The 26,114-nt window shown below is 41.5% G+C and overlaps 4 protein-coding genes across 8 annotated transcripts in view; 2 read left to right on the top strand and 2 right to left on the bottom strand.

Annotated features, from left to right (window-relative positions):
* Nucleotides 1-2,087: 2,087 nt before the first annotated feature.
* prrg1 (proline rich Gla (G-carboxyglutamic acid) 1) lies at nucleotides 2,088-7,848 on the top strand. 2 transcript variants are annotated; one of them, XM_047586729.1, is made up of 4 exons: nucleotides 2,088-2,167; nucleotides 3,048-3,088; nucleotides 3,917-4,077; nucleotides 5,375-7,848. In XM_047586729.1, the coding sequence occupies exons 2-4, from the start codon at nucleotides 3,079-3,081 to the stop codon at nucleotides 5,837-5,839; spliced, it is 636 nt and encodes a 211-aa protein (XP_047442685.1). In that variant the 5' UTR covers nucleotides 2,088-2,167; nucleotides 3,048-3,078; the 3' UTR covers nucleotides 5,840-7,848. The 2 variants fall into 2 exon arrangements, with proteins under 2 accessions (XP_047442685.1, XP_047442687.1); XM_047586731.1 differs by lacking the exon at nucleotides 2,088-2,167 and adding an exon at nucleotides 2,190-2,466.
* A 501-nt stretch (nucleotides 7,849-8,349) lies between these two features.
* On the bottom strand, nucleotides 8,350-11,845 carry cpox (coproporphyrinogen oxidase). Its single transcript, XM_047586728.1, has 7 exons — nucleotides 11,155-11,845; nucleotides 10,836-10,979; nucleotides 10,643-10,753; nucleotides 10,387-10,528; nucleotides 9,375-9,593; nucleotides 9,093-9,197; nucleotides 8,350-8,993 (listed from the first exon to the last, which is right to left on the bottom strand). The coding sequence occupies exons 1-7, from the start codon at nucleotides 11,726-11,728 to the stop codon at nucleotides 8,909-8,911; spliced, it is 1,380 nt and encodes a 459-aa protein (XP_047442684.1). The 5' UTR covers nucleotides 11,729-11,845; the 3' UTR covers nucleotides 8,350-8,908.
* An 820-nt stretch (nucleotides 11,846-12,665) lies between these two features.
* Nucleotides 12,666-18,618, top strand: ccdc181 (coiled-coil domain containing 181). Of its 4 annotated transcripts, XM_047587280.1 has the most exons (7): nucleotides 12,666-12,736; nucleotides 12,814-12,839; nucleotides 13,846-13,956; nucleotides 14,344-15,330; nucleotides 15,458-15,604; nucleotides 15,923-16,080; nucleotides 18,029-18,618. In XM_047587280.1, the coding sequence occupies exons 3-7, from the start codon at nucleotides 13,855-13,857 to the stop codon at nucleotides 18,198-18,200; spliced, it is 1,566 nt and encodes a 521-aa protein (XP_047443236.1). In that variant the 5' UTR covers nucleotides 12,666-12,736; nucleotides 12,814-12,839; nucleotides 13,846-13,854; the 3' UTR covers nucleotides 18,201-18,618. The 4 variants fall into 4 exon arrangements, with proteins under 4 accessions (XP_047443236.1, XP_047443238.1, XP_047443237.1 ...); XM_047587282.1 differs by lacking the exon at nucleotides 12,814-12,839 and having other exon boundaries at nucleotides 12,675-12,736; XM_047587281.1 differs by having other exon boundaries at nucleotides 12,683-12,839; nucleotides 13,852-13,956.
* Nucleotides 18,619-18,622: 4 nt separating this feature from the next.
* p3h2 (prolyl 3-hydroxylase 2) overlaps nucleotides 18,623-26,114 on the bottom strand; it is a 46,544-nt gene continuing 39,052 nt past the window's right edge. Inside the window, exons 5-15 of the mRNA XM_047587279.1 lie at nucleotides 25,193-25,326; nucleotides 23,318-23,407; nucleotides 22,808-22,848; nucleotides 22,329-22,420; nucleotides 22,079-22,206; nucleotides 21,788-21,883; nucleotides 21,444-21,594; nucleotides 21,153-21,270; nucleotides 20,953-21,028; nucleotides 20,039-20,179; nucleotides 18,623-19,829 (exon numbers count right to left, since the gene is read on the bottom strand). Of these exons, the coding sequence (XP_047443235.1) occupies nucleotides 19,737-19,829; nucleotides 20,039-20,179; nucleotides 20,953-21,028; nucleotides 21,153-21,270; nucleotides 21,444-21,594; nucleotides 21,788-21,883; nucleotides 22,079-22,206; nucleotides 22,329-22,420; nucleotides 22,808-22,848; nucleotides 23,318-23,407; nucleotides 25,193-25,326 (1,160 nt within the window). The 3' untranslated portion in view covers nucleotides 18,623-19,736. The remainder of the gene's footprint in view (nucleotides 19,830-20,038; nucleotides 20,180-20,952; nucleotides 21,029-21,152; nucleotides 21,271-21,443; nucleotides 21,595-21,787; nucleotides 21,884-22,078; nucleotides 22,207-22,328; nucleotides 22,421-22,807; nucleotides 22,849-23,317; nucleotides 23,408-25,192; nucleotides 25,327-26,114) is intronic.

The following is a 26,114-nucleotide window of genomic DNA, read 5'->3' as shown; positions in this document are numbered from 1 at the left end:
TAGCAGCTGATCTGTGGAACACACCACCAGACACAACGGCCACTCTGCAGAACACCACAGCCAACGACCAACAACACAGCCAAAAAACACAAAGTCCACAAAAACAAAATAAAAACAGCACAAAAACGACCAAAAACCAGTTTGACTGGTTCAAGGCACAGAAAAACAAGAACAGGTCAGACAAAAACCAACCAATAACACAATAAGAATAACCCAAAAAAGGTTAACATCATGGAGCTACTGCTGACATGCAGCTGCTCTTTTCAGCTCAGTGCGAACTGTAATGATATGTGCAAAATACCAAAACAGAAAATGAGACTGGGAGAAATGTCTAAACCTAACGCTAATAAATTAGTTGAAATGGATGCTTTTCACTGTATTTTTTAAATTTATTTTTCAGCCATGCTACTGATGGAAATTTAGATTTTCAACTACACAACATTCTACTTTGTGTTGTGGCTAATATTTACGCTAATAAACATCTAAATTCAAGCAGAATTACCTCTATAATTTAATCTAATATACTGCATTAAGCTTTGGTGATGAATTTCAGGTACAGCAGCAGTTGTGAAGATGATCATTGCATAATAATTGCATAATCATTTCTAAAGAAACATTCAAAAATGTTAGCACTAAAAGAAGGTCATATTGTTTTGCTTATTATATGCCTGTTAATGGAGGAAAATGAAGTAGGCTACAGCAGAAGTTTGGATCAATTGTGTTTTAGGATGCAAAATTTGGAAAAACTACACAATTCACATTTCTTTTCAGATTTGGATTAGGAATGTGGAGGCCAATTATTCTGGAGCATGTGCAGGGGCTGTTATGTAGCTTGTTTGTACTGGTGATGGGGAGCATCGTGAGGTAACAGGTGGCACAGTACATGATGACTGGTTCAGTAATGCTGCAGTACAGCAGGAGTAGAGGTTGGGGCTTGATAGAGAGGGACCCAAGTGTACGCATGGCATGGAGTCTCTGCTGGCAGCATTTGTGGATTCCTGTGGTGTGCTGGTTAAAGTTCAGGTTATTGTTCAGTGTGACGCTGAGATTGTTGGAAGCTGGCCACTCTTTCTACTGGCTGGGGTTGTGTGGGGTCTAGGTCCTGTGGGTGTTAGTTATGAGTTCTTTTGTCTTCATAATTCTGAGAAATACTAGAATTGTTTAAATTCTGTTACCTTCAGTTACAGAGGTGTGAAAAAGTGTAGGCACCCTTCCTGATTTCTTATTGCTTCGTATGTTTGTCACACCTAAATGTTTCAGATCATCAAACAAATTTAAATGTAAGACCAAGATAACCCAGGTAAAGACAAAATGCAGTTTTAAATTACATTAAAAAGAAACAAACAAAAATTCAAAACTACATGACCCTGTGTGAAAAAAGTAAAAAAAACACCTGAAGGAGAATGTCTGACCATCTGTTTGTGACTTCAAGCTGAAGCAAACTTGAGTTCTGCAGCCAGACAATGATCCAAAACACAGCAGCAAGTCCACCTCTGAATGACTAAAGAAAACCAAAATGAAGACTATGTAGTGGCCTCGTCACAGTCTTGACCTGAATCCTACTGAGATGCTGTGGAATGAACTTAGAAGGTGGTTCATGCCTGGATTACAACTATTCAACAACAAACAAAGATGAGTGGGTCAAAATTCCTCCACAGTGCTGAAAAAGACTCATTGCAAGTTATCGTAAATGCTTGATTCCAGTTGTTGCTGCTAAGGCTGGCCCAACCAGTTGCTAGATTTAGGAGGAAATCACTGTTTCACACAGGGCCATGTAGGTTTGGATTTTGTTTTGCCTTAATAATGAAAACCTTCACTTAAAACTGCTGTTATCGTTGCCTAATATTTAAAATAGTTTGATGATCTGAAACACTCTGTTGAGGCAAACATAGAAAAATAAGAAATCTGGAAAGGCCAACACTTTTTCACACCACTATGTATATCACAAAGACAAGTCACTCCTAACTGGCACATGTCTGGTGCCAGGTAAAGTTTATTTTGGACCTTGTCTCTGTATTGTGTACTGTCCCTTTAACTAAAAGCAGGGGGCTGCTCATTGGCCCTCCATCGCAAACAGCACTGTGCGCCTGCGCTCTCTGCATAGCAACTCTTTCGGGTAGCGGTGGAGGCGAGGGATCGCTTATGCGCATTTTGGGGACGAAAAGAGGTAAGCCTGTCGGATTAAAGTTAATGTTTGTTCCAACAGCCGCCAAGTTACGCCCCTGATATTCAGCGGAGGTCTTTCCCTAGACCCCTGGGTCTGGACATCCAGCCCTTTGAAACCGCTCGTTAAATCACATCCGAAGCTGGAGGCGCTCCGGTCACAAATCATCTCCGCTTGTCGATACACGGGACTCTGACCAGCTCCAGTCCGCTTTTACACGCACCCTCACGGACAGGAATAGACCAGCAGCTAGTAAGGCTTATCTAGCCGGTAAAGCTTCCAGACGTCTCTCTCCCTCAATGGTAATTGTTGTGGTGGGGCGGCGGCGCTTTGTTGCGTCTGTTTCTGCTGATGGTGATCTATTCTGGGCAACCGGGAACAGGATTCCGTTAACACGTCCATGTGTAACACTGGCGAGCAGCCGCCATTGGTCACTGTCACATTAGTCAAGGATGTCTCTTGTTCACAACAACGCCCTTTAACATCTGGCTAAGGGAAGGGAAATACTGTTGCCGTTCTAATATTGAGCTATTGTTTTCCTCCAAAGCTATTTATTTTTGTCAGTGAGGATGTGATCTTATCATTGTGCCGTTTAAACATTGCATTTACAAGTAGTTTCCTGTTAACAAAAGAATTTCCGTGGAGTGTCGTATGTGATCTGGTTTCAAGTAGATTTTGTGCCCTTATTAATGTGTGACATTACCTCCTTTACCGTGTCTCAGAGAAGTTAGAGGATATAGTTGCTGTGTTTGGTTCTTTCAATAACCACTTATCTTAAGAAGGAAACAAAGGAATAGAGTGTTGTTCGAGGGGTGTTTTGGTTAATAATCATCTGACTTGTGTCATCAGGCTGTACATTAATGACTGTTTGCTTTTTCTGCAGATAAGTCACCCCAAACAGATCCGCAGGAATCATGGGGAGTGGTAAGTTTATTGCCTCTATGACTTACCCCAAGGGCAGAAATGTTCTCAGTGTCATTGGAAACCCCTCTCTGATTTCTTTTCTTTCTTTTCCATTGTGTTCATTTTCAACATTGTCGCCCATCGGTCAATGGAATGTGACCCTTCAGGTTTTTTTCCTGTTGATTGTACCCAAATTCCAATTCCTATTCTTTCTTCTGGGTATTTCCTGTTTTCCTACATTTTGTCCTTATTATTCCTTTCAAAGTCTTGTGGTGATCTCAGCCCATAAGTTGTGAGTCACGCGGAGGGAGCTACTTGTTAATATAGTGCATCGGGCATTCAGAGGGCATGTTGTGGCATCTTGTGTACAGTTTGTGTGGAAGAGTTTACGTTTACATGGGGATGTGTGAAACAGAAGGGCGCTGTGTCTCTCCCAAGTTCATTCTCCCAGTTTCTCTTATGTGGCCCAGCGACAGAAGCCTTAATCAAAGGAGCTTTTGTTTTTATGCAGAAATGTGGGCACTGAGCAGCGCTCAGCTCTGCTGCCTTTGTTTCCATCCCCACCTCTCCCTCTCCCTTTTTTCATTTCTCGCCTTTTTCAGTACGTTGTTGCCTTACTTTTAATACTTCTCTTTTTGCTCAATTCTCCTCTCTTTGCTTCCTGTTTTATTCCGGTGACTGACTCACTGCTGCCTTCTCCCTTTTTCTGTCTTATTTTCTTGTCTCCACTTGTTATCTTGAGTCATGCATTTTTTTCCCCACATCCCTCCCAATGTTACATCCCTTTGCTCACTCTGCACTTGTCTTTTCCTCCCCCTTCTTTCTCTTTCCCCGTTGCCCTTCTTCCAGTGTTCCTGCCAGCAGACGTGGCCCACTCGGTGCTGCGGCGGCTGCGCAGGGCCAACTTCATGCTGGAAGAGATGAAGCAGGGTGACATCCAGAGGGAGTGCCGTGAGGAGGTCTGCACGTATGAGGAGGCCCGCGAGGCTTTTGAGAATGAAGAGAAGACGGTGAGAGAGAGCGTGATCACATCACACTGTTTCTTCTCTCCTGAAGACGTAGAACACATTTAAACACCTGACACAGATTATGCAGGGCCTGCATGAGGATACTGGTATAAACCACGTGAAACAGAGAGTTCCTTAAAAACAAAACAAACATTAGTATGAGTTGTGATATTATTGCTAGTATATTTACCCCTTACACCCAGTGAACCCAAAGACTGTGACTTAGACTTAGACTTAAACTTAGACAGACTTAAATGATCCACGAGGGAAATTACTTTTTCACCGTGGCTTTGTTGTATAAAAAATAAACACAAAAAAAATAAAATAAAATTAGACTAAAGTAAAATAAAAAGTGTAATCAAAAACAAAAGTGGCATATTTAATTTTCTGTGAACCTTTCCACCCGAGTTTGGTAGAATATTATAGATAGATAGAAACCACCGCACAAATGCAACTCACATTGTTTTTGTTACAGCTCTTTTTTGAGCCTATCTGTGCAATTCTCCATCAGCTGTGGGCCATATAGTGTCGTGCCTGACAAAATCCTTGAATAAAAATGTAGATTTCTCCTTTGGCTTAGCGGAAATGAATTGGGTATAGTGATGGTCACAATGTTATTGACACGGGGAATTAATTTTCTGTAATGTTATCTATACAGAAGACCTGATGGTTTTGGAGCTGTTCCTGATTTAATGTCTTTTAAGTCGCCCTAGGGTTTAAGAGGTTAACTCCAGCAGGAAGCCAGGCATTTGGACATTTCCTGCTTAGCTTTGCCTTCTTTATGCTGGTGAATTCTCATTTTGACCACTAGTTGATTGTCTGGACATCTCTGGCACACGACTCCACAAATCAGTATTACTACTGCTGAGTAACTCCAGCTATAATATAGGTATAATAATGATAAGTGATGTGTTGTAGGGTTCGTGTGTCTAGCAGTGAAGTCCTACGCCAAGAAGGATAGCTTATGGAATGTGGGTGTTTTTTCCGGAAGCGATTATTATCAGCAGAAAAACAGTCCAGAGGACGCTAGAGAGGGAGGTGTGTTTGAAAACCATTGTGTGAAGCTAGAGAGCAATGTCACGATCATGTGGTCTCGTTCTGTTTGGCTGTTTTGCTGTACACTGCCTTTGTGAAGCAATAATCCACATAAAAAGTATTCATACGGAGTGCATGTGTATACTCTGACATTGAGTTTTAGGACACAGATTTGTGCCACCCCGTGGTCTTCCTGAATTTGATTTATTCTCCACAAACATTTGTGATCTGTTAACATGTACTACTGTGATATGCTTGTCTGCAGAAGCGGTTCTGGGAGGAATACGTACGGGAAAGCAATCCATCTGGAGGTCTTGAGACAGTGGTTGGTGGAGTCCACTCGCTCTACTTGATCGTGCCGTTGCTGCTGGTTCTGCTCATCATCACCGCTGTCGCCATCACCGTGTGGCGCTGCCACTCCCGAAAGCGCTCACAGCGCAGCCCGAGTATGGGACACTCACATCACAACCACGTCCTGTCAGTGGTCTCCATGGACCAGTGGGGAAGGGATTACCACCACGGTGACCAGTCAGAACTCAGTGTCCACAGCAGCCCGGCCTATCCAGGCTCAGAGCTCACATCAGGGAGAGGAAGTGCTGGGGACCCACCACCATCTTATGAGGAGGCTGTGGGTCATACAGATGTCCAAATAGAGACGGAGCCACCTCCCCAGTATGAGGATATAGTCAACACAAGCTCTGCTAGTGTCAATGGTGGCAACGGAAAGTAAATGTGTCTCTAACTACCCTCCCACCCAAAAAAAATCTTCTAAACTCTAAAACCAGCTTGTAGTTTAGCAGAGCGACTGCTGTGGTATCACCAGCCTTCCCCATTCAACACTTACAACAGAGCCACAACTAACTGTTGGACACAGCGGACTAATGCAAACTTTCCCGGGGCCAGCACTAACCTTTCATCAGTGAGGTGGACGGTGACAGGGTGGAGCGGATGATATTGCAATACCAAAACCAAATCCTCAAGTTGCATCTATACTGTCACACTGTCACAGGTCTTTTAAGACTGCAAGCATAACAAATGTGGGTAGAAGAGATGGTTCTTGTTGCCATGATGGAGGACAGCTCTATAAGTGTATATAGGGGTTGGACTGATGCTTTCATAGACGGTTAGTGCCAAGTTTTGTAGACTTTGTAGAAGAGGGCAATTTCGGATCTGTTTTACCGGTTTTTAAAGTTTTAAACGTGATCACTTCAGAAAATAGTAAACCATGGTTTCCATTTTAAAGACATTATATTGAAAGGCTTTGCAGAACTTTGCATTTCAACAATAAAAATAAACGTTTAGGCTAATTAAAATTGCATTAAGCTATTTGAGACCAGAAACATTATAGGCTTCCAAATACTGATTGTGACCAACTCCCGGTTTAATATTTAATCATTAGCTCTGGTCGTAAGAGGCATATCTGAGCTTGCTAAAGAAAATTCCATACCAGTCATTTACTTCTTCTCTATGCTGGTTTGTGCTTGGCAGGTAGCATATAATTCTGAGTTTGTTGACTATAAAATTAATACTGTAGGTGCCCACACTTTGCATCAGTCAAAGCCGAGTATAGCCACGAGGCTGGGTGTTAGTTCTCACTGCCACGTGAGCATCAGCAACTGAATTCTTTATTTGTTGTTTGATATCAAAAATGAGTGTTTATGCAGGTTTAAATAGTCCAGTTGCCAAAACAATGCGTCGGTCCAGCTCCCGTATACACTTGTGTATGTTTTTGAGATGGAAAAACTGAGGCCATCAGTTATGACAGGGGCACGGTTTTGTACATATGTATCATGTGTGCTTATATCTGCATGCAGCTCAGCCTGTACACACAAGGCTGTATGTGTCTCTGCACTGTTCAAGGACAGCCGGGTTCACTGGCCTGTGTACACCTGTGAGCCACTGGAGAGTTGCTCAGAGCCTGCTTTAACTGTGAAACACCCCACTTCCCCTTTCCCCTAAAGCAAATGCATCGTCTGGATAGGACTACACAGCCTTATGCCGTCACTAGTGGTGGAGTGACTTGCACAGGAATGTGGGACAAGCAGCAGAGACAGGTGCTTTGGGAACATAGCAAGGGAAGATTCTGTATTTAATTTCTCTATGATTAAGAAGCATGTGTAACGCACCTCTATATGTAAGTATGTATGTGTGAAAGTTATAGTGAGATTGTTTTTTTTTCTTTACTGCATAGGGCTGCAGTGAAAGCTTTGGTACTAATGTAACTATCCTCCAGTAGGTTGTGAATAAATGAAGGCACTTTGTATTGAAGCTGAAATTGCGCGGTTTAATGAGAAGTAGGACAGTCTGGCTTGACATCTTGACCGCTACTCTCAGCAGTAACAAGGTCATTGTATTCAGATAAAAGTGCTCATAATCTATATGCAACATCGCTGCATACACTCTAAAACCAAATATATCTACACTCGCACCAATACATGTCACGTATTTACTGTGTACACCTCACAGACACTGAGCACTGATTCTTATTGTACTATTACTATATTGTTTGTGAGTTGACCTGTGAGCCTCAGCACTTGCTATGACACTGAACTGAGTTGTGCTGTAAGAGGTAGCCATTGCGGATAGGTCAGTTGTTGTACTTTTACTTACCGAGTCCTGTTTTTACAATGCCTTATCAAACACAATGTTATATAACATTAAATGCAAAATGAACTTGTTATAAATCTTTGACTTGTGCAAAAGCTTGAATTAATTTGTAATAAAACACTCAAAATGAGACATGTGGTGATTTAATTTCATTCAGTGTCTCAAGAACAGGCTCACAGTTGTTATTTGTGGCCAGCTTTCGCATGTTCTCATTGTCAGACTTCCACAAGGATCAAGCTTTGCAAACACTTGTGTATTGTACGGCTTCTCAATATTGAATAAAAAGTTGAGGGAGTGAACAAACAAGAATGTGTCAATAAAGACAGACAATCTGGCATCTTGTTGAGAACTTAACTCAGTTTAACGTTCCTTAAGTTGCAACTTGCAACCTTCTGTTATTTTTAAATGATATGACCCAGAAACAATCCAAGGAGCCTACTGGCCTTTGATTCACATTCATCCTCACTGTGAAACATGACCCCAAATCTGAGTATTGTTTACTTGTGGTTCAAACAAACCAGCAAGTGAGTCATTAACCACAAATGAAAGACCAACCACAACGTAAACGGGGCTCAACAGAGAGCTTCTTGACACGTCTTTTGCTTTGATTGTTAAAAATCACATGCGTGAAAATAAAAATCACAGAAGATTTTATTAACACTGGCTGGAAGTGGGGGCACACATAGTGGCTCAGTTTGTTGTTTATTTTCCCTTTCAGTGTTCCAGGTAGAACTATGACAAGTCGATTAAAGCCACATTTGGCTCAAGCATACAAGAAAAGAATGTTTGCGTCATTTACTGCTTGACTCAAACACTTAAGAGGAGCACATCATCACTATCACATGAACCAAAAGCTGGTCACATGAGAAGTTACATTGTTGGGTTTCATTTTCCAGACAGTAAGCAATGGCACAAAGCTCAGACATTATGTGTAACAACAGAGTCTCATTAAGAAAATATCACATTCCCACTGTGATCAAGTGTTCACAAAGCTGATTTGGCGAAGGGAAAGAGAAAAGTACCAGCATAAATCTAGACACACAATATCAGTGCAACTTGATATTATTAAGGCGAAAGCAGCGCTAAATGCTGCTGATGTAGTCAAAACATGTAACACCTTCAGGAAATACGACAAAGGTGGTCTCCTAGGATGTGTTCTTCTTACTGGCATGTAAACCTGTGAGTGCTTTGGTCACACCCACTCCTTGGGGTTTCGTAACACCTCCAGCATCTCAGCCTCCCGGGTACCTTTGGCAGGCTCGTGCATGTACTCCCACCTGAGGGTGAAGGGTGAGTCTGTTACCAGGCAACACAGGTAGACAGTGACTGTCAGACAAGAGCAGGACTGCTGCTCCTTAAGACCAGTTTTGGTTTACCTGGCAGTGAGGGGAAGGGACATGAGGATGCTCTCAATTCTGGAACCAGGAGTGGCCAGACCAAACTTCACTCCCCTGTCATACACCAGGTTGAACTCCACATATCTGAAGACACACACGTGCACAGTTATAATATACCATGTGAAGACACACGTTTAAAATTTGTACAGGTAAGCAAACACCAAAAATATTATTATTTTACCATTTGTAAGTCATTTATGAATGATGATTATTATCTTCCAGGTTAGTTGTGTTCATGTGTTTTATCCATCTCTTACTCACCTGCCTCGTCGTATCTGCTGCCAGTTCTTCTCCTCATCAGTAAAGGAGTCATTGAGATGCTTGTATACAATGGGCAGGTAACAGGGCACTACAGTGCGAGCACAGCTCTTGACAAAGTTGAAAACCTCCTCCTGACTCGGGGAGTCCAGGTCATCAAAGAAGATCCCTCCTATTCCTCGAGTCTCATCTCTGTGGCGAATGTAGAAGTATCTGTCACACCTGGACACCAGAAGGATTTGGATTCACTTTCAGTATCAATCTAGAGGTTTCCTTGTGAAAACAGTGGCGAGAACTACCTGCACAGGTATATTAGCTTATTTAAAGCATATATGACAAAACATGTTGAATTGAATCAGTTTTGTCTTTGCTGCAGATGTACAAAAATAAAGAAAAGATGTTGAGGCAAAACACAAGAAATAAGAAAAGGCACACTTAAAATTTAAAGTAACATCTGAAGGTCAAAGCACATCTATAGAAAGACATTTAATGGGAGTGTTCAGATGTACTGTCTCATTAGTATGTTTGCTTAGCATAAAACTGGAGGCTGGGAGAACTAGTAAGTTTGGCTCTGCCTGGAACTAAAAAAAAACATAAAACAAATATTTGTCTATATTTTCCTCCAAGCAACTCAGTCCAAACAACAAGCTGACATCTGTAGTTTAATATCTAATCGAGCTTTTTTAGTTTTCTCATCCAACTCTTCTCATATTCAACTTAATATTGTGTTGCCTAAATTTTACTTGCATTATAGGCAACATCAGATAAGCCACACCCAGCTTTTCCATATCCACTCTGGTCATTACTGACTATCGTCATCACTCAACGGTTTTTCTGCATCTGCAGATTTTAGGCAGAGACTTCATCTTATCACTGCTCTACAGAAAGGATCCACCCATTATAATCCGCGTACACACAAATACAGAAAAATCAGGAACACTGATGCATACGTGCTGATGTGCACACAGACACATTCCAGTGGAGCTTGACACACAGACGACTCATCACACTCTACCATTTCTTAAAGTCAGGGTAGTACTGCGAGTGGTGCTTGTCGCAGGCCTCCTTCAGGGTGTTGTGGAAGTGAAAGGCATCTTCTTTGTTGATATAAACTGGTGTCAGGTCTGTGCCTCCTCCAAACCACCATTGCTTAGTGCCTGGAACACACACAGAAATTAGAAAGAAGGAAACAAGGGTTATCATTCATTCACATATTCAATAGTGTCACTGACACCAAGACACAGTCGCTGACGTAAAGGACCAACACTCACCATCTGCCTCTTCAATTTCAAAGTATCTGTAGTTGAAGTGCACTGTGGGAATGTGGGGGTTCTTTGGGTGGATAACGGAGCTCACTCCCATGGCACAAAATGGCAGCTTGCCTGGAAGGAAACAGAATATAAATGTTTTAACAGAAACATAGATGATGACAAATGCCGGGTGCAAGGTAAGATCAGAACTCACCATCTTTCCCTTTGAGGACTTTCCCTCGGCTCCTCATCTGCTTTGCAGCCTCCTCAGTCAGGTTCCCAAACACCACTGACACATTGACCCCTGCTTTCTCAAACACCTTCCCATCCTGCATAACACAGCTGATTCCTCCACCACCTGACACAGACACACAGGGGAATAAATGATGTTTCTAATAGCATAAACACAACCAAAATGCTTGAACACCAGTCATCTCTTAAACACTTTACATAGTATAGTTGAGATGAAAATGTAAGTGTTCTCTTGCACACTGAGCTATGAGGTGTCACGTTACCATACGAGTCAAGCCTACCTTCCTTCCTCTCCCATCGATCCACCTTGAAGGTCCCACCGTCCACCTTCTCCAGGGCTTTGCAAAAGTCAGCCTGTGTCTCCATGATCAGCATCTCCATCCTCGTACGCATCTCCTCTTTCCTTCCCTGCAGCACGTCGATGTCGGTTATCGGAAGAGACATGAACCCCTTGCACCTCTCCAGGATGTCTCCTTCTGGTTCCTTCTTCTTGGCGGCTTGGAAGACTTTCGTTGCCATCTCTGCACGCTGGAAGTGGCCGGCGTTGGCCAAAAACCCCGCTACCGCCGCAGCCGCCGTCACCGCCACGGCTCCACTGAGAGCCAGGGCCCCCCTTCTGGTTCGTCCGCCTGCGGATCTGCCTGCGGTCCCATGGGACATAAACCTTACGCTGTTACCCCTGGAAAACCATCTCGTTCCCGGAAGTAGAGGAACAGAGGTTCTGTGAGTGAATGACAAGAGCAGACACTCTCCCGCAGTAACGTTACTAGAAATACCCTTTAAACGTGAACTCAAACATCGTCTAGCGGTAGTCTGAGCCGTTTTGTTTACCGAGCAAAAGACAATGGTCGCCATTTCTAGGTGAAACGCCCGCTTCTTTCTCAGCGCGTGACAGCCCTTACTAGTGCGTTTATTTCAACTACTCGCACATTATCTTAAATTGAGCCTACGTGCTATCAGTCGTGTTTCAAGTTAGGGGGTGTGTAGTTCCTGGGTAGTGACAGGGCCAACATGGTAAATGTAGTTCTCCCTTACCCGCAGTGTGGAGCGGAGTGTGCTAAACGTCTACAGTAAACTTCAAAACCCAGAGTGCAGTGCGCTCGAACATGGTTGTTACGTTCAAGGACTTCTAATATCCTACAGACTCTATATATATGAGTATTTACAGTCTGTGTCTCTACAGTGATGCAGAGACTTACTGGAATACATCAGCATTTCTGATTGTCTGTAATTATATCATTCAGTTAAATAAATATAATAGGAATATTAATATTTTCACTTTTGTTTGTCTCTTTACTGAGACCCGTTAATCATAAATAAAATCATGTCAAGTGGCTTGAATAATTATACTTTATTTGATGCATTTTCGTAAATAACATTGAGGATAAACGACTCTCATGTGAATTGCCTCTCTTCTCTTTTTCTGATTTTTTATTTTGTAATTATTATATACTTAAAAATAGATAATTTAATAGTGATTATTATTCCGTTGCAGTGGCTTCATCCATTACAGTTCAGTGATTTAAATTCGATAAAGCTGGAGAACACAGGCAACGTTAATAGCAGTTTTAAATCTGTAACAACTTCAGGTTACGTTCATAAATAACATACATTTTTCTGTTTTATTTTGGTTGCAAAAATACAGGACTAGTATTTTTTGTCTTTTCTCTTCTGGATACTATAGGGGTGTTTCCCGTGTTTACAAATATGTACACACATCTGTGTGTGGACCGAGTGCGCATGTGCTAGTAAAACGTGTTGTCGGTCCCTATGACGACGGGCCTATTAAACCTTTTAGGGCTGTGGAGAGACTAGAAGCAGATTATGTGCAGAGGTGTTGCTTCTCAGACAACCGGGCGCTATGTGAGTCAATAATAGTAATAGTAATAGTAATAAAACAAGTCGTCCGGTTATGTTTTTTGTTGATTCTAACTAAACAGGACCTCTACGGAAGAACCAACTGGCGGTGAGTTTAACCATATTGCCACAATTTCACCGATATTTGTTTCCTGTAGCCAAAGAAACTTCCCAAAAGTCAGATTAATGTGATGTATGTGCAGGGACATTCTGCTGTCCAGCTAACCCTGTTTATTTTTTATAAACCACTGAAATATATTTAAAAATAAACAGGATTGCAGTTTATATTTATGTTATAACCTGTTTTCAAGCCTAACAATGTAGCCACGGGTTACAGAATATATAAAAAGGGTACTGTGAACATAACCGCCATGTTAACAAGAGGGATACATTCTAATTTTAATAAAAACAAGAATAATCGTTTACTGTTAACCACGCAATACTGGTCTCTATCCATTAGTTGGCGACAAAATACAGGTGCAGTCTTGTATAACTCACAACATACAGTGTTCTGAGGTGGTGGCCACACTACTTATAAAGGGATAGATTAATAGGCATCTTCTACCCAATCTGTAATTTGACTTAAATATTTCATGCAACAGAAAAAAAAAGAAAAAGAAAAAAAAGAATATAACATAAAAACTAAAGAACCATTCGGAGCATAATGGTGGTGTGTTATTTTGCAAATTCAAATAGCTGGAGTCTATGCAGGCTCTGTCTAGGCTATGTCTATCTTCCATTTGTCAGTGGGTATCGATCAGTTTTGTCACTCATTATATGATGACAGAAAGAGTGGTAAATATAAATAGTATAAATAGTAGTTTTGTAGTTTCCTTTTGTTTAAAATTTTTTAAATTAAATTTAAAAAATCATTTTAATTTAATATCCCTCCATTTGCAGTGTGGGTTCGCTTGTTTCTATACAGTTTAATGTCTTAAAATGTTTAGCTTTTATTAGCTTTAGAATCAATTGTTTTGCATATTTGTGAGAGACAGTTTTGTTTTTGCTTTTATTTCAGTTAACTAAAATGATTGATACATTCCTCATATCTTGCAGCTAGTGCAGAAAAAAAAAATCCTATCCACATTTAATTCTCCTTATTTCCCTTCTCCCAGTTGTAGATTATGAGTGAGTTGGTTTGCACTAAGTCTCAGGAGGAGTATGAGGACGACTTTGAGAAGGATCTGGACTGGCTGATAAGTGAGGAAAGCCGAAGTGAGGATCAGGTATGTCTGGCCTTTTCATTGGACTGGATAGTTTCATTTATGCTATATTTTCATCACCCTGCTTTTGTTATATTATGTGAAACCCAGTGCTGCTCTACTTACTGCAGACTGGGTGCTGGATGTGTGCCTGACCCGTTCTGTGAAAGTGTGACAGTGAGTAGTGTTGAGTTACCTGACCTGGCACATCTCAATGTTCGCATGTGAAACCTGTGCTGTTGACAAACAGTGACATACTTTCACTGTTCCACTACTGGATGCAATATTGATGAACAAACCTGAGCATATCTGTTATCACACCAGCACATATCTTACCTGCTAACTATTGATGTTGCCCTTTCATTCACATTCAGATCTAATTAATGAAGATATACTATATCTGCCCCACAGGGTCCTGACTATGAGGACATAGAGGCAGAAATTGACAAAGAACTGGAGGAGGACGAAAAACAAAAGGGAGGGAAAAGCAAGAAAGGCTACAAGGAGGATAAGAGAGGCAACAAAACAGAGCAACTGGATGAAGATGAAGAGCGATGGCCATCTCCTATGGAGCCACTGGAGTATGACGAAGATAGAGACAGCCCGAGTAAGTCAGCATATATAGTTCCTCCACCTCCGGAGGATGACCAAACAGAAGAGGAGAAAAAGTACATTCTAGAAAAGATCCAGCAGGCAAACCGAGAGCTGCGGGACCAGGAAGTGCCTGACATGACGAGACGCAGAAAGCTGCATTTTAAAGAGAAGTTGGTGGATTTGGTGGTGCCACCACTGCGGTTTGAGAAAGATGGGAACAGCAGTGAGGTACAAAGAGGAACGGACACCAAGGGTAGAGGTGAGGATGCAGAGGCAGATGCTGAAGTGTCAGGGAAGTTGTCTGAACTAAAACTTTCTCCTCGCGATGAAAGAGGGGGATGTGGAGATAACAGTGATGGAGGGCAGGAAATAAAGGAGGGCAGAGTCCTCGTAGAAAAGGATGGGAAATTTGACCTAGTTAACCTGAAAGAAGTGGAGAGTCAAGGTCTTTTACCACCGATAGCAAACAACTTCAGTGACCATTCACACTACTCACCACGAGCTGAGGAGCAGTTTGTGAAGCCCAGTAATATCCATAGTTCCTCCTCCTCTTCTCGTCTTCGTGCTGGCTCTTCCTCCTTCCACCAGGGCATTGATCACTTTCAGGCACCCAGGCCTCCAGCACAGCCCAGGGCCAGGCCCAGCTCAGCCAGCCACAACCAGAGGGCCAGCCAGTGGAAAAACAGCAAGCGGCGGGTGCAGTCAGCTACTGGAACACCCTGCCAGGGCACCTATACCCTCTCGCCCCAGCAGAAAGAGTTGCTGCAGAAGATCCAGGAGAGGAAGGAGAAGCTGGCCAAAGAGGTAGGAAGGATAAAAAGTTATTTGTTATAAGATAAGGTTTTCCTGCTGCTTTTGCTTGTAAGATTATAGTGATGCTATTGCGTGATTATGTTTACTTGTATTTATTAGTCTTCTCTTTGCTGGTCAGGCAGAGCAGAGAAAACATGAGGAAGACGAGGCGAAGAAGCAAGAGAATGAGCTGGCCTTCAAAGCCTGGTTGATGAAGAAGAGAGAGCAGGTTCATGAGGAGAGAAGGATCCACCGAGCCCAGGAGATGGAGAGAATGAATTCTAAAGTACAGCCACACGAGGGCGCACCAACACCAACAGCCTACAACAAGTTTAAGAAACCTTCACCCCTTTACAAATATACCTTTCTAGATATTTAGTAGTAAAATTCAATGTTTTTATGAAAAGAGGAACAACTAACTTGTTAACATAAAATGTACCCAGTAATGATGAACAGTCCAAAGACCGAAGATCCACAAATCTCAAACTCAAGAAAAGTACATCAGAAGTGGTTCTAGTTAATATGACAATCAAATACAAAAATTACAATATATATGTATATATTTGTTACAGTAAATTCCCATAATTTCTGTCTACTGTCACAGAAAGACTTCAGTGATCCAGAGGAAGCCTTTAAGTTGTGGCTTCAGAGGAAACAGGAGCAGCAGCAGAAAGAGAAGCAGCTTGTGGAGCTGAAGAGGCTAGAGGAGGACAGCGCTTACTTTTTGCGCAGCCGTGCAGAGTGTGAACATGCCTTCAAACTGTGAGTTTGCTTTTAGATAGATAGATAGATAGATAGATAGATAGATAGATAGATAGATAGATAGATAGATAGATAGATAGATAGATAGATAGATAGATAGATAGATAGATAGATAGATAGATAGATAGATAGATGTTGTGTCATAGCAACAGAATCTAACAGAAATATATACAAATCAATAAAGATAAAAAAATGGTTTTAAATATTTGAAATATAAAACAAAATATAACAGCAAAGCTGAATGTGTCTGTTTGAGAATGAGCTCCACTGTTTCTGCACTGTGCTATGGAGTGGGTGACATGCAGTGTCCATGATGGAGATCAGTTTGTTTAGTGACCTCCTGCTCCTTGCTGGCTCAAACGTCTCCATTTCTGTCCAATGATGCCAGCCTTACAGATGAGTTTGTTCATCCTACCGGTGTCTCTGGTACTGGTGCTGTTCTCTCAGCAGACCACAGCACAATAGGTGTCACTCACTGCTACAGGCTGGTAGAAGATCTCCAGCATTTTGCTGCACACAATGAACGATCTGAGCTTCCTCAGAATATAGAGTCTGTCTTTGGGCCCTTACTGTACACTGCATTGATGTGGTCCCTCCACTCCAGAGTGCTGTTCAAGTTAACACCTATTTGTAGGTTTGAACAGTCTCTACCTCCGCCCCCAAGACATCTATGGATGTGGCTGCTTCCTCCCAGAGTCCACCATCGTCTCCTTGGTCCTCTTAATATTTAGGTGCAGATGATTCCTGCTGCACTACCTCTCCTGTTGTCTGTACCACATCTACTGTCCATCTCTAGTGCACCCAGTCGCAGAGAACTTCTGTAGGTGGCAAGATTATGTATCGGATTGGAAATCAGAGGTGCTTTGAGTGAAAAGGAATGGCGATATTCCTCCTGTGTTACTAACCACCCAACTTGAGAAGTCAAAAACCATGTTCCTCACAGTGCCACCGCTACCATCTAAGTGAGAATGAGCTTGCTGAAGCAGATAGGTGATGGTATCATCTACACCTACATTTCAATTCTTTTTAAGTTTATCTTCAAGGCTATGAAATTTTAGGTTAGATGATGTCACAACATCAGAGCTTATATTGTAACAACCCGTCATAAGGTTATTCTTCTGTCGAAGCATTTAAGTCACTTTTCACAGCATCAGGGCCTGTAACTAACACCCTGTAACACTGACCAGAGACAAATTAACCCAATTCTTAGTTTTTGGTTCTTCTCTGTTAATTTGGGTTTTGCATGTAAAGTTTTCTGTGATCTGGTCAAAATTCCAGTTATTTCTCAAATTTCAGTGCCATGGAAAGTAGTATTTGAGTAGTAGGTAACAATTAACAACTACACACACAATATGAAGTATGCTAATGAAAAAAAAGTAGGATTAAACCCCACGTCATGACTGTTGTAATGTTCATTTTATGTTGACGCAGTGTAAGAAAGGTGGCAATTCAACTTTATGATCATTTTGGATGATATCGTTTATGCATGTTAAACTGCACTGAATTCAGCATGATAAACTGTTTCTGTTATTTGGCCTGGCACAACAGCTATCAAGAAATCAAGAAATGACAGAGTCACTTATTGGCTCTTTCATGTTGATGCCATCAAACACACCAGAGAATATCTGCAGTTGAATAAAGTAACATGTTAGGATCAGGCTCCTGAGGGGCATCACTAGATGTATAGTCCAAAATGCACCAACATGTCTAAAAACAACCCTGTGAAATGGTCTTGCTTTTATATAGAGCTTTTCTACCTATTGGTACTCAAAGCATTTCACAGTCACAGTCTCATCCACCCACTCACTCACACAAGCACACACACATTCACACACCAGTGCCAGTTGCACTGGGAGCACTTTGGCATATGGCACATGTGTATATGTGTATGTTACCATTATGCTAGCACTGAACTACGCTCTGATAATCATCATATTCCTGTCTTTAGATGGCTCAAGAGGAAGCGGGAAGAGAAGCGAGCAGAGCAGCAGGCGGCTCGGGAGCGCTCCCGCAGGATGGTGCTGGAGGAGCGACGAGCAAAGCGCATGAGGGACCTGCTGTGTACTGTCAATGAAACCAAACCATTCAGGTTCACCGAACAGCTAGCCTACCGCTTCTGAACCAAACAAACCCAGCATGCCCTCACACAGCATACACATGACCATCATCAAAAAAGGGGTTGAACTCCACTCTTTAACATTAACACAAGACATAAAACTATCTCTTCTGCTAATCTACTGTGTTACAGGACATTTCTGAAAAAGTATACCACAGCGTTCTCAGTGTAAATATTTCCAGGTAAATAACTCAACAACAATTATAGGTGTGAGAAAATGTATGATTCATGTGCACCTTCAGTAGATGAAATGAACCACTTGATTGCTTGCCTTTTATCAGTGTTTGATAAACTATATATTCTTAATAGGTGAACTGATGTAAAATTAAAGTAGCCTGTTTCCTTATGTAATAAGAATTCTTACTATGTGATGCTTAATTTCATTGATTCACATTAAGAAATAAAAGAAAACTACAAAAACATATATGGAATATTAGATTTTTTTTTTAATTTATAAGCATGTACATGTTTTGTGTGCTACAGCAATTAAATATCAGTGACACAAAAGTGGCCAACCTCATGACAAGGACAAGATTAAATGTCTGGTTAGCATCTTGAATCAAAAAACAAAGTTACTCTTTTTACCCTTTGATTTACAGTGCACGACTTGACCTATCATCATCAACACAAATGTAAGGAAATAAAAGACTAATATGTATTCCTTGAAACAGGAATGATTGGCATCTTTTATGAAAATGAATTTCTCTTTAAATGCAGACAGCAGCTGTCTATTATTAATACATAAATAAAAGTACAACATAAACACACACTTGTCATGTCCTCGTCTCAGCGAACATGTACACTAGTATTCTACTCTGTGTGTCCAGAGGGCAGGAAAATGACTTAATGCAAGTAAAATTAAGAGTGGCTGAAAGCATTTTCAGTTTCAGACTCCACACACAGACAAAGACAGAGTGCACGATCATTAAATATTCAGCATATAACATGATCTCTTACTTAAATTCTTTAAATGAGTGCTATTTCAGATTCCCAAATGAGAAAAAAAACAGTGCACTGCCTACTTGGGAAAACAATTATTACTGGCACAGATATGAAGAAATAGAATGACATGATGCTGTTAGTAATAACATATTCAACAGTACCATGTGTGAAGATGTCATTTGATATTATTTGAAGCTGATGACCACTGACAAGGCAAACAAACAAGGCAATTTAAAAAGAACTCATAACATATTTGAATCGTACCCACTGGATATGTTGCCCAGAAAAAGAACAACTCAAAGCAGTGAAATGTCAGCTTCACAGTTCAGTGAGTTTTTGTAAGATAACTCTTTTCTTAACTAGAGTTTGTGACTGGACGAAAAGACAATGAACCAAAGAGAAGTCAAGTGTCGAAGAGAAACACAAATAATAATAATAATTAAAAAAAAAAAAAAACACAGGACAATGACAACATCATTAACCTTGCACTTCAAACAGTACAAAAATAGAAATGTTCTGATCCAAAGGCCATTCAATAAATAGTCAAAATATATAGAAAGGTTTTGTTGAAGAGGGTGCGGGTGCAGTTTCTCTGTGTCTACAATTCATCTTTTGGGTTGATGTTGAGGCTCTGACCCCACACAGACTTTGTGTCCAATGCCTGGATTACCTCATCCGCCTGCAGTCTCTCCTGGGGAAGAAAAAACAGATTGGTGATTTTTAAGACAAAAAAAGCTCTCTTCAAATTTATTACTATGAATACCTTTTTAGCAGTACTGCATTTTTACTAGACTATATAGATTTCATGTTTAGTACAATACGATTCATATTTAAGAACCAAATTTAACTACTTCATACACTGAAGGGCAGTGTAAGGGCAACACATAACATAACATTTACCAGTTCTCTGAAGAGTGGGTCCAGGGTGAACCACAGAGCCACAGCACACCTCTGCCCGCTGGTGACGGCCTTCACACCATGTGGGTTCTCCCCTCCTGATGAGAAGCCCACCATCCTGCCACACTTGGGTTTCACTGATGCCTGGAGAGGGTGTCAAAAAGAGGGAACACGGACAGAAATTAAAATTGATATTAGTCCTTAATATTCGGCATCTAAATATTAGTGACTATTTAAATTCAGCTTCTGCTTTTACAGCATGCTGTCCATCACCAACAGGAACAAACTGACAAAAATTACACACACCGCATCCAAAATCACAAATCATCCCACACCCAACCTCACCGAGCTCAACCTCAAAGCAGTCACTCGCCTGGCACGGACAATAACAAACAAGCCCACTCACCCTCTCCACCCACACTTCACACTGCTTCCGTCTGGTCGCAGGTACAGGACTCTGAGATGACGACGGGCTCGCTACAACAAAATCTTTGTCCCGTCTGCCATCTCCACACTCAACAACCTCCCCCAGTAGCCCTGCATGGACCCAGCCCTCCTGAGTGTGTCTTAAGTGTTTGGTTGTCTGGTGTGTGTATATGTATATGTTGCATAGTGTCTGGTGGCGTTCTGGCTCAGAGTTGGTGATGTTTTTTTTGTTTTGTGTTGTTTTGTTTTTTGATTATGTATTCATGTGGTTTAATGTTGGTGTCTACATGTTGTTCTATATGTTGCTTGTGACAGAGTGTGAAAATGAATTTCCCTCATGGGACAATAAAGGCATATCTATCTAATGCTGAACCACAGATTGATCACATTGTCTATGGGATGAGCCCACTACAAGGTGATATCAAATGCTGATAACAAATAACCTTTCATCTAAGAGAAATACATGTTGTTCCTCAGGAGAATCATCTCACCGTGACTGTTTTGGCATCCATTTCTGTAAATATGAACTCTCCTCCTTCAAAATCTCCATTCAGATATAATAGTGCACTGCAAAAAGGGTGGTGGAGAGCAGACAGTCAACTTAGGAACTTTAAAATGTAAAATATTTCACTGTATGTAAGAAACATTGCACATCCATTAATAACAACAACCGATTTTCACCAGCGCACACCTGTAGTCTCTGTACGTGTACGCGGGTGGTTCCTTCCAACACTCATTAGCATCGGGGTCCAGTAGACAGTTGTCAGCGTGGATGGGATGGCTCAGGTCATTCCTGTGATCTTGCTGGCCTAAGTACAAACAACGAGCACCAAAAGAATAAATACACATCTATACAGCCTTTCACATGACAGTGTGAACATATACAGGGAACATCTACCACATATGCACCAGTTAAAGACTCCATAGGAAATGACTGTATAGATGCGTTTTGATGTCAAGTGTGTTTCGGTGATTGAGTGACCTGTGATGGCTGTCCGGCACACCAGGTGAGTGTAGGAGAAGTGCAGAGTGGAGTTCAGCATGAAGTAAGACTCGATTATTCGTCTCGCTCGCTCACTCGTATCGTAGAACAGGCGAGCGCTCCTCAACGGGACTCTGCCCTCGTATCCATACTGAAGGGAGGAGAAAGGAAAAAAAAGATTACAAATATAATTAATGAAGAATAAAGAAAGGTGGTGCACAGGTACAAGGTTCCATATACTGTATGACGTTCAGTACTGTCTCTGAACGCCACTCATAATGACTGTGTGAACTGAAACTTCATTAGCTCTGATAACAAGTTCATTGTAGCCTTAAAAGTTGTACCTGCAGAGTTTTGAGCACAGTGGCTCCTTCAAACTTCTCATTTGGAGTGTGTGGAGACATCCTGCCTCTGTAACCGTCTCCTGCCATGGTGACAGCCTGGGAGAGAAAAACACAATTAAGACCTTAAGAGCTTAAGACCGGGTTCAGACAATGAAACATACTGTTAGCGCTCATTTACCATCAGATGAAAAGCAACTGTCAGCAAAAAGTAAACTTGCACTCCAAGATTTTCAGCTGTCCATGACAGGGATTTTAAATCCTTATTTTATGAACCCTGTATAATGTCCTTACATGTGCCAGGTGCCTGAGCTCCGCACACTCATCCTCAGATATGACATCATCTAGCAGCACCCTCTGGGTCCCGTTCAAGGCCGCCGAGTTCTGCACCAGCTGCACACCATCGTACACCAAGGGCCCACCTACACAGATCAGAGTGCAGAGTTTAAAGAAGGCAGCGTGTTGTCTCAATAATGGTGTTGAGAAAAATATGCTGCATATCCCTTCATTCCCATTCCTGTTCAGCTACGCAGCAAATATTTACCTTCTCTGAGCTGCTGTGGGGCAGTGACAGTGGCGTTTTTCTTCTCAGAGATGGGAACATACTCCATCCAGCCATCTGTGCCAGAGGGGATCCTGACAGAGAGCATAGGTAGTCACAAGGAGTCATCCACACAGAATATCTGACAATATTTACTGAACACGGAAATAAACATCATGTGCAGGACACAAAGTTGGCAGACGCTGAAAAACACAATTAATGAAGCCTTGTTTGTGTTCACCTCATGAATACAAATACTGAAAATGTAATTCGTTTTGCTTGAATCTCCAAAAACTACTGAGAAAAGAGAATTTCCTGCTAAATACTATTTCACCTAAACAGAACAGTAAAGTCAGAGAACCAAAGCTTTAAATAAGTAAGAACTCCATCACTATATTTTAATGGAAGTGCAAATTCTCTGTAAGTTAGTCTCGTCCAGTACTGTCATTCATATTATACTTAGTAGTCAGTAGTCTTTTTACCTATTTGAGTCATCTCTTCCACCTGTGCTGCTCCAGTAATTCTGTAAAAAAAAGAAAGTAAAATTCATAATCAGTACATTTTAAACTCGCCAGAAAATAATAAATACATAAAGTAAAAAGTAGGCACTTTTGTATGTTTGTAATTGACTTTATATTTTATATAAATCAAATGGAATGCAGATTGTAATTTGTCTATGTCATTTCATAAATGCCAGTAGAGTGAAATGTTGTGCTGTGACCAGCAGGTGGAGGGGTTGTCTCAGCAGACAGGGTCTGGTGGAGGTGCCAGACACCTGTTACCCTGCATTGAGTCAGCCTCAGCAGGGCCACACCAAGGCCCTCACACACCCAGCAGGAGATCTACTGTGCATCAGAGACATGTGGACTGGCTTACAGATAACTGGCTGTTATATTACAAGATCTCCATTCACTTCTGGGCAAAACACTGAATGAAAGGACACTGGTTTGCCAATAAGTAGTCACAGTACTGGGTTTAGTTTGTTAACTCACCCCTTCAGTGAACTCCACACCCATGATTTTGCTGCCTATGAGAAGGAGCTCCAGTTCCTGTTGGTGCCTCCTCAGGTACCACGCAGCTTTCTAAAGGACGCAAACACAGCAGTGGTTTGTGTAAGTTGGAAAATGCATTAGCGGTAAAAGCAAAGGTAGATAAGCAGAAAGACACATTCCATATTGAACAGCAGGATAAAGAAATATTCCATATGCATGTTAATGTTTTGACAGAGAGAACTACGTTTTTATTAGTTAACACAGATCTTTGGCGTGCTCATTCACAGATGATGCCATTTTACGCTCAGTTACATTAGAGTTAAAAGAGTGACCCGTGTTCACTGCCCAGATAAAGCAAAGCACAATGAGCTTGTTTTTCCTTTGGCTCGTAGCACTTAACAGTTTTCCCCTTCTGAGCAGAAACCTGAATGTAGACAAAGTCTGGGGTCTCTAAAGACTAAAATGACACAGTAACACTGGGTACAGCTTTCAGCTTTGCTTATGGGGTGGATTGTGACATAAAGTACATTTGTATTTTAGGACTATTTAAAATCTTGAGGGCTAATCTAATATCAAAATTTTAAAATTGAGAAAAACATATTTCATTCTTGATTCACTGATTGATGCACAAAATATTTGACAATGAACTTTGACATTGAGATATGTAGGAGTGGCACTAAACTCACCATTATTGTAGTAATGAAAGAACTGACTTTTTTCTAAATGACTTGTGAGTCCATTATGGGTATATGGGCCTTTGTTGTGGTTTACATAAAGAGAAACATTCTTTTCCATCATTCTAAACACAAACAGACCCAAAATTGTTCCAGAGACTTCTGCGGGCACTCTGATATGACTTTTTCTCCTCCTCCAGAGCTACTGAAAAGGAGGATTCTTTGGCAAGAAGGCAGGTAGGGCCTGGCACTGACATCTAGGGCTCTCTAAATGAGCTCCCCAAGGCTGGAGGGAGAGACAACGCGGAGTCACTGGCCCACTGCACGGCAAACTGACGAGACTGGAGAGAGCTGAGGACTAGAAAAATGTTAGCTATGAGTAAAAAAACACGTAGCGTTTAGTTTCTCTTTAGCTCAAACACATTCTCACAGTCCTGCTGGGAGCCTTGCTCACTCTAACGAGTACCAGGCTTTTTTGGAAAAAAAAAAAGAAGTTGTGTACTTGAGACCTAAACAAGACGCTGCGTGACTTTTCAAAGCTGCTGACCAGAGCTTAGGAAAGACACATTCCCAGGAAGACAGTGGACATCCGCCATTTAATTATTCCTGTTAATAATCAGCCCTGAGGAAGAAATATGGAGCCGTAAATGTACTGACGTAGCACAGTGTGTTTGATGCTTCCAGCTGGATGAAGAACATATACAAGTGAAAAGCAAACTCTAAGAGGCAACTCCTGCCAAGCAGAGAGTAGCAACTTCATCCAAGAAATACAGAAAATGGCCTGATGCCTCTTGTCTCCCCCTTTTCCCCTCAAATCCACACTTTTCTTCCCTCCATGCTCTCCGTCTTCTTTTCTTATTTTCCAGTTTGTGATTAATCATCTGCAGCTTGTTCAAAAACCTGTTATAATACGCCACAAGAACTACTGACCTTCCACTTTTAGACTTGTTACAATTAACTGAAAAAGACAGTTAATGTCTTTGTGAGTTACCAAAGCCACATATATTGTTGGATCTGCCAAAGCTGTTTTTGACAAGGATTTTCAGCAGATAATTTAAACATTTTAAGCTTTGTCCACCTGGATGCCTAAGACCAAAATGATATCTATTGTATCTATTATATCTAATTTATGCTAATTTTTAAAAAAAAAAATTTAATCCCTTTGCCCTTCACACCCTGTGTTAACATAGCAGATCCTGACCTCTCGCGGCTCACCGGCATCCCATCGTCCCAGCACCTCTCTGTAGTAATCAACATTGTCCATCATGAACTCCTCTCCCTTGTGGAATAAAAGGTAGGTTAGAGCACAGTCAAGTGCCTCCTCCAGCCTGTCCACTGCAGGGGGAAAGAGAGAGGGGAAGCAGTTTAATTAGTTTCTCTTTATTGTTTCTATGTGAATATTCTAAGATGCTCAAATCACAAACACACAGTAAGCACGTTTTTGCTGTTTTCTACAATGTTGACTTCTCCCTGGATGAACTGGATGACCGGTGTATGTGAAATGTATCTATGATGGCTGACATTCCAAAACTATTACTGCAATGGAGCAAAAGCTGCACTCTAGTTGACATAGTGGAAACACCAGATACTCACAGGGCCCAAGAGCTGCTAGTTACAATGGACGGATGTCAGTGATGAAATGAAACAACTGTACAACAGGGCTGTCCCCGAATGTGTCAGATATTCTGGAAAAACACAAACACCTTCTCCACACTGCTACTGCTAAGCAGACATGTGATTCCCTTTTATATTAGATTGTTAAAGAAGGGTTAACAAAAGACTTCCTGTCATGGCTGAGGCAGAGGCTGTGTGCTCCCAGTTCAATAAGACTCTGGAGATTTGAACTCAAACAGAAAACCGGCACTGAGGAAGTGTGTGTGCAAACTAAAGCAGCTACAGCGCAGTGAACAGCTGCTGAGCGTTGACAAATGTCCACTGCGACAGTGTGGTGTGTAAAACACAGTGAGGCCACAGTGCTGCTGGGTGCTACATGTGGCCAAATTACTGCTTTGTGAGCAAAGCTGAAGTGCCTTAATTCTATTTTTGGACTGTAATAATGCTGGTGTTTATGGTAAAGTAGTTGAAGCCTGGATTTAACCAAAATATAGTATCTAAAATTAGTT

This window comes from Mugil cephalus, chromosome 6, assembly GCF_022458985.1.
Source record: "Mugil cephalus isolate CIBA_MC_2020 chromosome 6, CIBA_Mcephalus_1.1, whole genome shotgun sequence".
NCBI classification, from domain to species: Eukaryota; Metazoa; Chordata; class Actinopteri; order Mugiliformes; family Mugilidae; genus Mugil; species Mugil cephalus.
The sequence above is the reverse complement of the archived record's forward strand: the minus strand, read 5'-3'. Positions and strand labels throughout refer to the sequence as shown.

Excerpts from the sequence above, each read along its gene's own strand:
- prrg1 (XM_047586729.1), top strand. Across the intron at positions 4,078-5,374 it reads TTGAGAATGAAGAGAAGACG|AAGCGGTTCTGGGAGGAATA; the intron begins GTGAGAGAGAGC and ends GCTTGTCTGCAG.
- cpox (XM_047586728.1), bottom strand. The coding sequence starts at position 11,728 with ATGGCGACCATTGTCTTTTGCTCGGTAAACAAAACGGCTCAGACTACC. Across the intron at positions 9,594-10,386 it reads TACCCTGACTTTAAGAAATG|GTGTGACAGATACTTCTACA; the intron begins GTAGAGTGTGAT and ends TCTGGTGTCCAG. Across the intron at positions 8,994-9,092 it reads TCCCTTCCCCTCACTGCCAG|GTGGGAGTACATGCACGAGC; the intron begins GTAAACCAAAAC and ends CTTCACCCTCAG.
- ccdc181 (XM_047587280.1), top strand. The coding sequence starts at position 13,855 with ATGAGTGAGTTGGTTTGCACTAAGTCTCAGGAGGAGTATGAGGACGAC. Across the intron at positions 15,331-15,457 it reads AGGAGAAGCTGGCCAAAGAG|GCAGAGCAGAGAAAACATGA; the intron begins GTAGGAAGGATA and ends TTTGCTGGTCAG. Across the intron at positions 15,605-15,922 it reads TGGAGAGAATGAATTCTAAA|AAAGACTTCAGTGATCCAGA; the intron begins GTACAGCCACAC and ends CTACTGTCACAG.